Source organism: Pseudopipra pipra, chromosome 2 (genome assembly GCF_036250125.1).
Source record: "Pseudopipra pipra isolate bDixPip1 chromosome 2, bDixPip1.hap1, whole genome shotgun sequence".
Lineage (NCBI taxonomy): Eukaryota > Metazoa > Chordata > Aves > Passeriformes > Pipridae > Pseudopipra > Pseudopipra pipra.
Genome location: NC_087550.1, coordinates 36102630 through 36118322, shown reverse-complemented (window position 1 = coordinate 36118322; position 15693 = coordinate 36102630). Strand labels below are relative to the sequence as shown.

The 15693-nt window shown below is 38.1% G+C and overlaps 1 protein-coding gene across 1 annotated transcript in view; it reads right to left on the bottom strand.

Annotated features, from left to right (window-relative positions):
• Positions 1-15693, bottom strand: part of TYR (tyrosinase) — a 54119-nt gene that overhangs the window by 27255 nt on the left and 11171 nt on the right. The window contains exon 3 of the mRNA XM_064641176.1: positions 6556-6703. Within this exon, the coding sequence (XP_064497246.1) occupies positions 6556-6703 (148 nt within the window). The remainder of the gene's footprint in view (positions 1-6555; positions 6704-15693) is intronic.

Below are 15693 nucleotides of genomic sequence, written 5' to 3'. Positions count from 1 at the left end.
GAGGTACAGTAGTGTTTGGAAGCATTAGGAGTTGTCCTGCTACATACCACCATCACAGATCTGTCCTGGAAATGGTGCAAAAATGTCTCTAGTTCAGGAGAAAATCCCAGAGGCTTTGCTCTTAAAAGCTCTACTTTCTCATCCCTTAGCATAGCAGTAGCTCAGTGATGCTCATGCTTTCACTGAGTGGGATGACTTTGACTGAGTTTCGCCTTCGTACCAGGGACAATTATGAAGATGACTTCATCTCATATACTGCTTTTACACAGGCACTTGGGAGCATACAAGGCTGGGCATAGACTGTAAAATCCTGAGCTGGCATGATGGAGAAGCCCTGTGGATTTACTGTTAGTGTAGGAGGAGGTATATTGGTAATAGCAACTCTTGACCTGCCTTTGTCCAACAGATTTCAAGTGGCTCCAAGCCATAATTCATTCAGCTCCAGAAAAAGGATGACTTGTAGACTGTGTCATCATTTTTTTACAAACATACCTCAAAAAGTGGTGAGCCTTGCTGTGGTGAACCTTATCAAGGAATAAAATTAATCATACACTTAGTGTTTATGCAGTTTTTACACTGCTTTATTATTTGCTGATAATTCATTACATTACAATCTCCATCTCAGCACCTCACTTACATGTTTTGGTGTCTCTCATTTTTGTACATCAAATGAAGAAAATAATTCCTTGGCCTCGTGCATTATCTGTGTTGTCTCCCACAGGAGACAGTTCAGGATAAGGAATTATTCTTATTTTATATATTAAACAAGTCTGGAAACAGTGTTTTCTTACAAGAATTTCCGATGATTCTTTTTGAATGCCTTCTCTCCAAATGTTCCAAATTCTTGAAGCAAATAGTTTTTAACTGCTAGAATAAGTTCCTGTTTCCTGTCAACATTTCAAAACAATAGAACAACTTGGTTTTTTCTCATCTATTTTTTGGTTTAAAAACCTTGAGATGACATTTAAGAGAAAATGAGCTGTTTCAAAAACAGAGTAAAAATAAGGAGCTTTTATTTTGACATTTCATGGGGGTGAAAAAATAAAATTTCCTCTTGTTAAAGTGATTTTTCCAACAAAATTACTATTGCCAGAATGCTTTCTTTTTCTTTTTTTTTTTTTCCTTAGTGGAAGAAGGGACTGGCCTGAATATATTGAGTGGTGGGCATATTGAGTGGTGAGCATATTGAGTCCACAGGGACGGAAAGTGTCCATAAAGTTGGCTTAGGGAATGGAGTGTTGGTGATATGCAAATCAGGATGTGTAGATTTTGGGTTCTAATTTATTTTTTAGCAGATTTCTCTATACATGCTTTTCAGTTTAGCACTTCACTGATAAGCAACGTGAGCATTTTATTGTCAGATTCCCAGATAATCCAGAGTCCGGCATTTCCTAAGCTCCCAGCTCCAGCCTGCCACTGAAGCAGAAGGGTTTATTTTAGCATTCTGCATATGAGTCTATGGCAGCTGATGTTAATGCATAGCACAGAGACATTTGCCTTGATTAGGCAGAATTTTTGGCTTTATCATTGGACTCTGAAGCTGATGCGTAGGAGAGTTTCTTCTGCACCTACTTGGCAGTATGCATGTATGTCAGTGGCTGTAAATGAGTGTCTTCATTCTGTGTGTGACCTTATCCTTGGCTTGGATTACTTTTAGCAGAATGCATGTAAACACACGCAAATACATATGCACACCTCCCACTTCTGAAGATTTTGTTTCTTTGATGCGAGAAATCAGTACCATGTGATAGCAAGCAAAACAGTAACTGAAGTAACAAGATCAGAGTATGGATGTCCAGCTGTGTCCTGTCATTGCCACTTCATACAATTGTAAATAAAGCAATTGTCATCTCCTGTTGCTCATGTTGCTTTGACACCTAAGAACCATGGTCAGAGGCAAAGAATATGCCATGTGCCTGTCGCAGTTTGAGACACAGACCAGCACAGTGAGACAGTCCCTTAATGACAGAGCATATGACATAAACACAGGACAAGGGACAACAGATAGATGCAAACAGATAGGAGGAGGACTAGGCACCCATGTAGTGAGACTGCAGTAGTCCACCTACAAAGTGAATGTTTCAGCTCACTAGCATCTGAGCTTTTTTTCAAGTGTCGTGTTGAAAGGAAGAACAGTGACTGAATTTGTGGATGCACAGGGTGAACAATGCCCAGCCAGGAGGAGCATGGAGTGACTTGTCTGAATACAAAACAGATTTACAATAGAGATTGGTATAATGAACGTTTTGGAGGGGTGAGTTCCTTACAATGAAGAAGAAAAGATTTGGGGATGAGCAGTGAAGGACCTTTACAATAGAGACCAGTTGACCTGATGTGAAGAGAACAAAGAAGCAGTAGAAGGGCATGAACAGAGAAGAACACCTGGGCAGAGTATTGAGTTAAAACAATGATGGTTGTAGCAGTTTTCTGAGCTGTGCAGTTACTCATGAAAGCTGGAGAAAACAGCTGTTGTAATGGCGGCATCGCTAGTACTGACAATCTGGGTCTAGCTGTAGTACAACGTGCAAATGGTCTAACAAATACTAGACTTTAGAGACTTTAGAGATGCAAGAGAATGAAATCCTACACAGTATTGGGTTTCTCCAGAAAATTAGTGCTAAATGGTTTGTTCTAAAACCAAGGCCTTTGGATGTCATCCACATTATTGTAATAAACCCTGCCTGATGCTGCAAAACTTAGAAATGAGATGAGAACTGAGGCCCTATTGCATTAGCTGTTGTGCAGCTATAAAGTTGTATGGCAACTTATATTCCCCATTGCTATTTAGCTTTTCTGAGGGGAATTGTTGAGATGTAGTGTGGAAATCAAGAAGAGTAGAAGTACACAACAAATGAGAAGGTGAAAAAAACCATTCAAAGGACAGAAGTGCAAGGAGAACAGATGGAGATACTATGTGGCTGTAGAGATAGAGGATCTGAAAGATTCAGCATAGAGGAAAGAGTTCCTTTTCAGAGCATGGAAAACACCCCAATGAGCTCAAGTGGGACTGTGGGCCCTTGCTTTCACTGCCTGTGCAGCTGTTCCTTCCAGCTTGAGTGGGTTGACTCCTCCCTTGTTATTCCCTTGTGCTGACTGTAAAGCATATCTGAATAGTAAAGAGATTTGCAATTAAGAGAAATGCTTCAGAATGCTAAAAAAGCTCTTGTTTTTGCTGAATGTATATTTTGTTGCATCTTTTTTTTTTTTTTTTCAACCATTCAATCAAAAATTAATAATTTTCAGGGTGGTCAGCTGTTTTTACCAAGCACAGAGATTTGTTCCCTAGGTCTTCTAGCTATCAAATGATATGTCAAGGAGCCTGATTAATCATTGCTAAGAAAGCTGTTGCCTGGGTGCTTTCATACTTCTGCACCGCTGAGAGGGAATGACCTAAAAAAAAGGGAAGTGTTTGTAAGCCGATGCTTTTCTTTTCACCTGAGCGATCTCAACCTCGCCTCTGCTTTGTCCATCATTCCCTCCTTTTGTGCTCAGGCCCAGGCAGGAAAGGCTGAAGGACAGCAGATGGTAGGCTGACTGTTGCTCAGTTTGGAGAGCAGCTCCTAACATTTGGCTCACACCTGTCAGCAGACTCCGTATACACTTGTTTATCCTCCTCTGTACCATATGTTTCCATGCAAAATCAGTTCCTATGATCTATTGCCTTAGTTCTATCACTCCTATTATGGTTGTAACTGAGCATTTCACAGTCATTAATGCATTTACCCTGACAGCATCCCTTTTGTGTAGGCATCTAATATCACCCACTATACAGATGGGTTAACTGAAGCTCAGATCCATAGCTCCTCGAAAGTGTCATTCAAATCAATGGGAAGGAAACACATCTCCAGGGGATGAAAGCATGGGACAGCAAATTCCATGCTCACTTTCACCCAAAGAATTTGCAGTGGAGCGAGGGAATTCCTCTTTTGGATCCTACATGGATGCTCAAAGTGCTGGACCATTCTTTTTTTCTTGAAACAGAGCTGTTCTTCCCTGCATTTGCAATCCCAGCAGAACTGTGGTTGTTGATGTCCAGTTTTTTTACACACTTTGCCAGTAAAAACTCTCCATGTTCTCACCAAGGAACATGGAAAAAGATGCTGTCCTTGTCAGAAGATATAATTTAAAAGTCAATTAAAAGCCCATTGGCACAATGTAGTAATAGCAATCAACTCAAAAGTATTCTACCCAAATGAGAAAAGCTGATAAAATGTGCTTCTGCTGCTCTGGATACTGTTTCTCCCCTTTCCACTATTCTTTGTATTCTTGTTTGACTCTCAGAAAATAACTTCTTTTCAGCCCTTCTGATTTAAAGTCTATGTAGGAGAGGAACAGCATTTTTAAAAATGTACTGTATGTACCTATCAGTCACCTACTTATTAATTATAACTAAAAGCATGATTAATCTGTCATGGATAAGGCTGCTAAGTAACCAAAGTAACCGGAATCATACTAATACTTTTCTGTCAAAGGCAACATTATTCTCAGTGTTTACATCTGTGTGTACTAAAGTCCATATAGACAGCAGCTGCATAGCACTGGTAATGTTCTTTCTGCCACAGATGGGATGAGGTTGCATCATGCATATCTGTATTGCCCCCACAGTGCCTTTGCAGTGATTTATTTCCTCAATACTAGTCCGACTTAATGAGGTTGTCATTTGCAAATAATTTTGCCTTTTAAAATTGATAACAACTACATTTATGAGAAATATTTCTGGGGACTTATAATGACTACAGTTGAAATTCCTCTGTCAAATTTCATGCTGAGAGGTCAGCATGAGGACCAAGTGGTTACTTAAGCCCTGCAAAGAGTGGGAGTTAAGAGATATGTAGGTCTTATACAAGTGTCAGTGTCTAAGGAAAACAATTCTTTCGATATGGCACATCATAATTCTTTCTCTTCTGTGTACCTTTTCTATAAATATTCAATTGATTCCTTTTTTAATAGCCTAGATATTGGAAAGTTAATTTACAATCACCAGAGTAAGCTTTGTAACCACACTTGAAACCCTCATGCATCCATCCTGCTGAGCAGTCAATGCATGAATATGCTAAATCACAGCTGAGCTAGGCTGTTTAACTTTTAAAATGTTAGGAGGAAAAGCTTTTCACATAAAAGAGTTTCAAAACTGACACCTCCAGAAGACTAATTGTGCCCTACCATATTAGGAGCAGAGAACAGGTAGGTCACCCATTTAAGTGACCTGCTAAGACTTGGTGCCCTATCTCTCGATGTTTAAAGTGTGAAGAATGCAATCATTGGCTCATTAAATATCTAATGTATGTGCAATATATTTATATTATATATATATTATATTATATATTTTATTATATATAGATATAAACTATATTATTTCCCCTTCTCCTTTTATATATTAAATATATATGAAGAGAAAAATCTGACTTCAATTTTTTTCTTTTTTACACTTACTAGGTTTTTGGTTAAATAAGACAAAGTTTTATATAAGAGTTTTGCCTGAAACTAAGGAACTTCAGTGCAAGATGATGTCTGCAAGTTGTAATCTGCATCCCTTCTGTGCTGCATGCCTTAGTGACCCAAATGAAGAAAGTATTTTGATTTTCATCTCAGTAAGCACCTGCATGCAGGCAGAGTCTCAGTCAGTAGGTTTCTGACCATACAGATTTGTGGAAAACTCCCAAAAGTAGCGAAATAGTTTTTATTGTCATAAACGTTGTTGTAGTCAAGTCACAGTCAGTGTAGGGGGAGAAAGTAGAAGATTGATAAGAAAATATAAACTGCTCCAGAAAGTGTTGTTTGTATAGCTTTTACTGTCCTTTGCTTAGCTTTTTTTTTTTTTTAATTGCTCTTTATTCATCACAGTTTGGAGTAAATGCAGTCCAGTTTAAATTTTTTGAAGCCATTCACATGTATTATAGTGGCACAGAAATTTTTAAGGTCACTATTAAATCTTGGAATGCTGCCCTTAATGTAGCAATTCCACTATTTTCTTGCAAAACTGTGCTCCTCTACTCTTTCTTATATAATAAGCATGATATCCTTCTGTTTTCTTTCTTTCATTCTGCACAGCTGTACTCTTCTCTTTCATCAAGAGGCAGTCACAGTTTTGATTGTCACACTTAAATATGTATTTTTTCTTCTTCATTTATGAACGGCAGGCTTGGATTTTCCTTATGGAATAGAAATTAAAACAACTCTGACATTTAGAATGTAAAGGAATTGCTCCAACTGATTATAGTTGTATTTCAATGAGTCACTAACTTTTGATCCAAACTTCCTGACATACACATCCATATATATTAATCATTATGACATCATTGAAGAACTATTTTTACCTTGTTAATAAAAGCTGAATGCATTTGTCAATTTGTCAAGTTATATTTAATCCAGTGAACTTACAGTCAGATTAGGAATGACATGTGCTTTCAAATAATAGCAGAGCTCAATATTACATGAAAATGCTGTGCATGTAAAGGCATGTAACATGTTTGCAGCATTAAAATGCCTGTGAAAAGCATACTGTAAAAAAACCCCACAAAATGAATTAGGTTTACTAAGAAGAATTAAACCTACCTGTCAACAAATGCGTGGTGTAGTAAAAAGATAGGATCATTTGCAGAGCCTTGTACTTGGGACATGGAGCCATTCATGTAGATGTGAAGCGCATTATGCAAACCACTTTGTGATGGGTTTGATATTGCAGTCTGTGGATCAGCAAAGCCTGTAGATTCAAGAGGAAATCATATGCTGATATGACAATGCGTATAACTCTTTTTCCAGTAACAGTGAAGATCAAAGTACCTACTTTCCCTTCATTTACATTCAACTTTTTAGACAAGATCTTAGGAAAACATGTAAAGGAGTGTTAATATATTTCAAAGGCATAGCAAAGATGAAATTAGAATAAGCTAAATTAAAACTCCTGCCATGTAGCTAATGCAGCATGTCAGCAAATGTACTGCTAAATTGCTTTATATTTTTAAATTTCTTTGTCCATTTTGTCTGGATGTTAAAAGGCAACATAATCCCTATAGATATTTAGGTGCATACATTTATTTATGTTGAGAAAATTTATTCACTTTATTTTCATTTTGGATCTCTATACTTACAGGTTGCTAAGATAAAGCAGGCTATTTTATCCCACAATATACTTGTTTATTTATTAGTGTTTGTCTCTATGACTATGTCCTTTTATTGATAGGACCCAACACACTACAAACTATAATCCAACATTTACAGGAGGATTTGGTAAGTAATCAATAATCTTTCATAGTCAGACTTCCAGGCCAGACTTACTTACAGGATTGCTGTTATTTTGGAGGAACTTAAAAGATGGGTTTTGAGAAGACCCAAACTCCCAAAGAGGAAATACTGGAAGATGAGTCTTTCCATTAGTTTTTATCTTGGTAGCCTGTCCATTCCTCAGCTCTGATGTTGGTGGCTCCACTCAGTGTCCCAACAGCCAAGCTTCCTTCCCACTTGTAAGGACTCCTGGTAAAAGCCAACTCAACGATCTGATCCTTCTTTGGAATTTTCCCAGAGAGAAAGAGCAGAAACATATGTTGTCTTCCCAATCTATTTCCAAACCTAATGCTAGTTCTGCTATTTAAACCATGACACAAAACCTCTCTGATCTATCTCTTTTATTTGATTCCTGAAGATGTATTCCTCTCACAATTTCCATAAGCCGTAGGATGAGGAAGCGTAGTGGAGTCACATTAAGACATCTTCACAATTTAATAATCAAATAAAAAGGGCTGTGAACGATATGGTCATTGTGTTGATCTTCAGTGTTTTTCCAATATTGTTGCAGTTTATCAGGTATGCAAGGCAGGGAAAGGAAAGATCTTAGCTTTTATCTCTGTGAAACTCCTCACAGACCTTGAACACTTGCTTTATTTACTTATTTGGACTAAGAATGAGAATTTATAAAGTGCTTTTGAAGTGAATCTCCCAACAGTTCTTCTATTTCATGGTGTGACTCACATCATAAGGCAATTTCTGACTTTACAAAACTGGATTCCTTTTGGAGGATATCTAAAATGTGACAACTATTGGGGGACTGAACTACAGCTACTATGAAAGAACCCCTTCCCTTTCAAAACTCTCATGTGTAATGTGGAATTCAGGTTCACAGTACCAAATGGTTTGCTCTGCACTTGTTCTTCTTGGAGTCACACAAAGTATTAATTGACATGTGGCTAGAGTTGCCTTATGAGTAAGGAAACCTGAGTTTTAGACCCAGCTAGGACTCTGATCTTCTGTGTGAAATGATTTGTCACTCTAAATTCCCTCACTGAGCTTTGTCTTGTTAGTTAATTTTTTCAAACAAGGGAAGAGCATCTGACATAAATCACTGATATTTATAATAAGAATCAGATCATAACTATGGCACCTAGAAAACAGCATACCATACTAACCATCCATATTTCTGATTCTAATAGTATGAGAAAGCTTTTGAGAAATTCACAGAATCACAGAATATGCTGAGTTGGAAGGGACCCACAAGGATCATCAAGTTCAACTCTTGGCCCTGAACAGGACCATCCCCAAGAGTCACACCATGTGCCTGAGAGTATCATCCAAACACTCCATCAGGTTTGGTGCTGTGACCACTTCCCTGGGGAGCCTGTTCCAGTACCCAACCATTCTCTGGGTGACAAACCTCTTTCTAATATCCAACCTAAACCTCCTCTGACACAACTTCAGGGCATTCCTTCGGGTCCTGTCACTGGTTACCACAGAGAAGAGACCAATGCCTGCCCCTCTGCTTCCCATAATTAGGAAGACAGAGTTGAAAACATAATTAGGACAGTTGGAGGAAGTAAAGTTGGCTTATTATGAAAATTGTAGGTTTTTAAGGTGGAGTGAATCTGGATGTAGGAAACAAAGAGAAACAGATAACTGCAGATTTTGAGTACATCGGATGTGGACCAGGATTATTGAAGAGCCTGCTGGGTGACATAAAGAGCAAAGGACAGAAGTTTTCAAAGAGAGAATAGGGCTCACAGAAATTTGAATCATGGTGAATGCTATGTTACCTAGCTATCAAATCAGGGGGATCAGCAAAATAAAATATTACTTATGAAGAACAATTTATATTGACAGGCTGTCCAGAACTCCTAGAAACCAATGACAACAACTTTGACTTTCTTTGCTGATGGCCACAGCACATGGTCATTGGGATCAGTCAATTTAGCAATACTAGGAAATTTCTGTGAATATTAACAAAATACAATATATCTGTATATTATTCTGAAACAATTCTTCCACTTATATTCCAATACATTACAAATATGTTTAAGGGAAGATAAACTTTATTCACGGTCTAGGCAGAAGGCTAGATGTTTTATATCAGATTTGGGATTCTTCTTAAATTTCTTAATGCATTGCAAACGATCTAATAATTCATAAAAAAGCACCAAATATTCATTTTGGCTCTGGTTAGCTTTTCATGGAACATCTGCACACAAGCAATTTATTTTAATAATCAAAATCTCTATAATTGGGACAGCTTTAGCAACCCCACCCTCTGGCTCCCAGATAGTTGGAGTGCATCCAGTCATGACAAAGGTGATGTCACATTTATCCCTGTACATGAGAAGTTCTAATATCTGATCTCTTGTTACAAAAACTCCATATAAATTGTAAAGTTAGCAGGAATAAGGCTGCAGTGTGGTGTCACTGTATTTTATTAACTTGGATCTTATTCTTTGCTCTTTTTAAAAGAGTTAGGTAGAGTCAGCTATGAAGGATGCCGTACTATTGAAAAGGGATGGAGTCACCTAAAATGCATATGTGAAAAATTTACTACTTTTTCAGAATACAGAAAACTTTGATGAGGTAGCTGCAGTAAAATCACCTCTATAGCAGATGTGAGACTACAGATATACAAGCAGGTGAGCTGAAATAAGAACTCCCTGTCTCTAGATAGGGGAACTCTCTCCACCTGTCTTGCCTCATGCTGTGCCTTCCTCTCCCGTGCATAAACTGCACCTCCTCAGTCCTTCTGTGAACTGATTTCACTCACTATTCTGTCATTAAACTACCTTGGAGTGTGGGATGTCAGGGGTTTTTTCCAGGCTATTAAAATACAGTATCTCATGTAAGGATATGATGGGAACCAGTGACAGTACCAAAAAAAAGGAGGGAGAGCGGCTGAGTAACGGATGGAGGAGACTGCAGTGAGCCACTAAATCATCTGGCCAGTATAGGAAGCTGTAACATTCAGAGATCCTTTTAAACCCTTGTTTAATTATGGTGCATTAGAAATAGCTATCAGGGCATACATCACTGAAGTGAAGTTCCCCCAGTGATTTCAACAAGAGAAAAATCACAGTTTTGGGGGTTCATAAACCTCATTCTGCTCCTACTTATAACACTGTTAATCAGCAACGGTGATTCAGTGGATTTGAAGTAGCTTCACTGGGCCAGGCTGAATTAAATTTGGTGGGAATTGAGACCAAACTCTACTATAGGGGAAGCTAATGATGCCACTCAAAATTAAGGCTGCCTGACAGAGTTTAGGTTGGTTTATAGGAGGTTCTCACAGAACATGCAATTAGGTCAAGTGTATGTCTTTTAATAGAGTATTTAATTATATTAACTGTAGATTTTACCATCTACTAGTAGAGACCACAGAACTCCATGCACAGTCAAGTGCAGAGCTTTATGTGTTGAAAGCAGGTAGTGTTTTCCTCAGTTGCTCATTAACCACTGGTTGAAGCACTGTAACTGCACTTAGCAGGTATGCAGAGCTTGGAGAGCATTGGCACCATTCAGTGCCACAGAAACAGAGGAACTATTCCAAAAATCCTATCTCCTTTGATTATCTTGGGGAACTACTTAACATCTATGGCATGCCTAACATCAGTTAGATATTCATAACAGTTTTGCAGGTGGTTTTCTTAACTGCAAAACTTTTTTCTTACAAAATAAATTTTAGTTTTGTATGACTTTCTAGGCCAGTGGTAAGGAGAGTTGGTACTTTAAAGGTCAAATTCTGCTTTGTATATTGCATGTTGAGGGGATTGAATGCACCCTCAGTCAGTTTGCGGACAACAACAAGTTGGACAGAAGTGTTCATCTCCTGGAGGGCAGGAATCACAGAAACACGGAATCTCAATTAGGTTGGAAAAGACCTCTGAGGTTGTCAAGTCCAATCTATGACCTAACATCACCATGTCAACTAGATCATTTCACTAAGTGCCATGTCCAGTCTTTCCTCAAACACCTTCAGGGATGGTGACTCCACCATCTCCCTTGGCAGCCCATTCCAATGTTTAATCACCCCTTCTGTGAAGAAATTCCACCTAATGTCAAACCTAAACCTTCCCTGGTGCAGCTTAAGACTATGTCTTCTCATCTTGTCACTAGTTTCCTGGGAGAAGAGGCTGATCCCCACCCAATTACCACCTTCTTTCAGATGTAGAGAGTGATAAGATCACCCACGAGCCTCTAAACATTTCCAGCTCTCTCAGCTGCTCCTCATAACACTTGTCTCCAGACCTTCACCACCTTTGTTGTCCTTCTCTGGACTCAAGGAAGGCTCTGCGGAGAAATCTGGGCAGGCTGTATTGATGGGCTGAGGACAATTGTATGAGGTGCAACCAGGCAAAATGCTGGTTGACAGCATGAGTGCTACAGGCTTGGGGAAGAGTAGCTGGAAAGCTGCCCAATGAAAAAGGAACTTGAGGTACTGGTCAATAGCAGCTGAACATGGGTGTTTGAACATGGGAGCTAGGGGTGTTTGTCTGGAAAAAAGGAGGCTCAGGGAGGAACTTCTCACTCTCTACAACTACCTGAAAGAAGGTTGAAACAAAGTGAGAGTTGGTCTCTTCTTGCAGGTTACAAGCAACAGGACAAGAAGAAACAACCTCAAGTTGCCTCAGAGGAGATTTTGATGAGAGTTTAGGAAACATTTCTCTACAAAACAGTGGTCTGGCATTGGAACAGGCTGTCCAGGGAAGTAGTAAAAACACCATCCCAGGAAGTCTTTAAAAAAACATGTGGGTATGGCACTTGGGAATACAGTTTAATAGTGAAAATTTCAGGTTAACCATTGGACTTGGTGATCTTAGAAGTCGTTTCCAGTCTTAACAATTCTATGACTTTATCGTTTAGTGGTGGACTTGGCAATGTTAGGTTTATGGTTGGACTCATTGATCTTAAAGGTCTTTTCCAACCTAAATTCTATGTTTCTCTATCCGAGTCCAACTGAATAATATACTTAGTCCCATTCTCCCTGGGTATGATTTTGTTCTTTAATAAAGTTTTCGCATTTTAGAAAAGCTCAGGTCAGGTAAATGCATCTACTTTAAAATAGGAGGGAAAATATGAGAATTTTAAGGCCGTATCCTTGAAGATCTTTAAAGTTAGTAATGTTCTTCTAGCTTATGCTCATGGATTTTTTCATACCATTGGCAAATTCACAGAAAACTTTTCAGGGTTAGATCCTACATATTTTCTTAAGCAATGTTATTACTGTAATCCCTCTAGAGTGAGGTAGCTACAAGATCCATAGAATTTGATCTAGGGGACTAGAGTAAATGAAAGTTTGTGATTATCTAATTTAGACCATGTCACGATCTACTTTTTTTTCTTAAAATTACTCCTGTAGAGTTTCAATGTGGTCTGTGGTGAATAGTCTTTCTAGTTCTCTAGTAGTGACTCTTTGCAACTTGACAGCACTTTCTCAGTGTGCAGTATAAATTTACCTAGAGTTTGAGGTTCGAGCTGTAGACAGAAACTTTTTCAATTAGAAGTTTTCTGTTGGCAAACTTCATTTTGAGAAACCCTTCTTCATTAGCTGTATGGATCACTGTGAAAATACTGAGGAAAGATTTCCAGATCAAAATCTCTCATTTCAGAAAAAAAAAAAAAGGAAAATGTCCTATTAGAATGAAATTACATTTTGAAATGTTTGATGTTTTATTCCATTATTTCATGACAGAATAGCAGTAACAATACATAATTGTGACAGACAAAGGAATGCTATGACATGGCTTGGCTTGATACCATTTGTCATGAGTTAATTCATGCATAATGAAAGTGATGTAGAGTTGAAGAATATTTTTTAATGTTCTTTTGCACTTTGTGCAAAACTTAGAAGGCATTGATTTTCATTTGAAGTTACCATGAATAAACTAGTTTCAACTGTAGAATCTGTTCATAAAGAAAAAGAAATTCTAAGTTTTTCAGCCATCTCTTAGTCTTAGGAAGTAGCATTCAAGATGTCACGCCAAAACTGAACTGAACAAAGAATCCAAACTATTTAATTTGCAGTTAGCTATTCCATTTCTGATCTTACCTGATGCTTTTAAACTAGGCTGATTTTCTGTTCTCTTGTATCCATGACGTTTCCAATGAAGCCAACACTGTTCCCCAGTTAGGGCCATGAATTAACAAATCCTATTTAAAATATTTGCTTCCAGGAGCAAAGTGCAAACTGTTTTTAATCTGTTTTTCATTCAACGCAGAATCTGGCCTGCCCCAGAGTGAGAGGACAACTCATGTGCTCGACCTCATAGGGGTGTTGTTTTACTGAAAACACTGACCTTTGCTGTTTATGACTGTTGTGACATAAATTCTTCAGTGTCATAATTTCTGTCTGTAGTAGCATTTTATGTTAGTCAAACAGAGATTCAGCCTGTGTTGTTGTGATCTGCTCATAACGATGCTGAAACTTACGACTTTGAAAGATAAAAGTTTTAGTCTTTGTTCCAGTGCACTGAAGAATGGAAGAGCATAAAGTTTTGCCGAGAAGGGGATCTCCCATGTGAACACAGGTGTTTTCCATTACAGAGCTGAAACTGAGGAGTAAATCTAACATTGGTGTAAATCAGGAACTGCTAAATTACAGCCGCTGGCTTGGTTCCAATCACCTTTCACATACCCAGAATAATTTTAATAAAGTCAAACGACTTACTTTGGATTTTCTTTGGATCTAAAAGAGATTAGAATTTGACCTTAGGTGTACCAGCACAAAATTGTGCAAGTAAGTAAAGAAGGACTGAAAAGCTTTTTGTTTAGAAAAGGAACAAAATGTCTGGAACTATAAAGTGTTAACAGGTTTGTAAGAATACTGTAATGCAGAAATGGGCCCTGACACAATAAATGTAAGTGGTCAATTTGAGCTTGGCATCTGTACACAACAAAAAATTAAACAGGTCATTTGTAAGAAAGTAACTAATACAATATGAGGGGGTTTTGGCAGTAAAATTTTTTTTAAAACTTTTCACCATCTTTTTCAACATTAGCTATGAATTCTTGACTTCAAATGGCAGTTCAGTATCCTATTCAGTTAGCTAAATAAGATAGTTGACAGAAAAGTTTGTGTTCCTGTGGTGTAAAGATGAGTGTTGAAATAATTCAGGTTAAAAAAATAAAATAAAAAACTCCCACAGACTGTGTCATTACTTTTGCTTACAATATCGGTAATATGATGGTAGATTCTCAGAATCTCATGACTTATTTACTTAAATTCCTTTTTCTCTACTCCTTCTACTCCACTCTTTTCATTTGTTCACATACTTTATGGAGTAAAATGTAGGTGGACCTCTACTTAACTATGTCACCTTTTTCTTCCCATATTTCATGTTGTTTCCCTTTTCAAAGACAGAAAGCACAGCTATGTCCAGAGATGGAGTCAAATATTGTCTAGATTCTTCCTTGGCTGAAGCAGGCAAGTTCCAAATTTCTGGCCATTTTAGAAATTGGTTCACTTTTCCCACGAAAGCTTTGTGGTGTTCCACACAACATTATGACTAAGACTGGATGTATCAAAAGCTTTGCTTTCTTAGAATTACAGAATGGTTGGGGTTGGAAGGCACCTTAAAGATCATCTTGTTTCAACCCCTCTGCCATGGACAGGGATGCCACCCACTAGATCAAGTTGCTCAGGGCCCCATCCAACCTACTCTTTAACACTTCCAGAGATGGGGCATCTACAATTTCTCTGGGCAACCTGTTCCAGTGCCTCACCATTCTCTGAGTAAAGAATTCCTTCCTAACATCTAATCTAAACCTTCACTCTTTCAGTTTAAAACCATTGCCCCTTGTCCTTTCATTATTTGCCTATATAAAAAATCCCTCTCCCTCCTTTTTATATGCCTCCTTAAGGTACTGGAAGGCTGCAATAAGTTCTCCCTGAAGCCTTCACTTCTCCAGGCTGAACAATTTCAGCTCTCTGAACCTGTCTCCATAGGAGAGTTGCTCCATCCCTCTGATCATCTTCATGGCACTTTTCTTATCCTCACTCCTACTCCTATATTGCATTGTTATGCCCTTATAGAGTCCCTTGCAAGTCAAAATCTCTGGGACATCAAAAGTAGATCATATTAGATTCAGCTGATATATGTTGCTGTAGAAATATTTATTTATAAATGTACAATATGTTATCCTTGCTTATTAGCAATTTTACCAGATTCAAAAGAATTTAGTAGACAGATAACTGAGAATTTCTTTCAGTAAAAAACTGTTTACGAGTAAATTAGGAAAATTCAAAACAGGCTGCATAGTGATATAATTAAGATAACTAAATTATCTTGGAAATTATACTAATGTTCAGTTTTGAGGGCTAACTTATAATAATCCCTGTTTCTCAGAGTTTAGGGAGAAGTCTGCTATGCAGTTCACAGTGGAAGGATGTAAATATAACATGCCAACTGTCAGCATCCTCTTTCACCCTTGTTGTCCAGCCTGGTCCCTGGA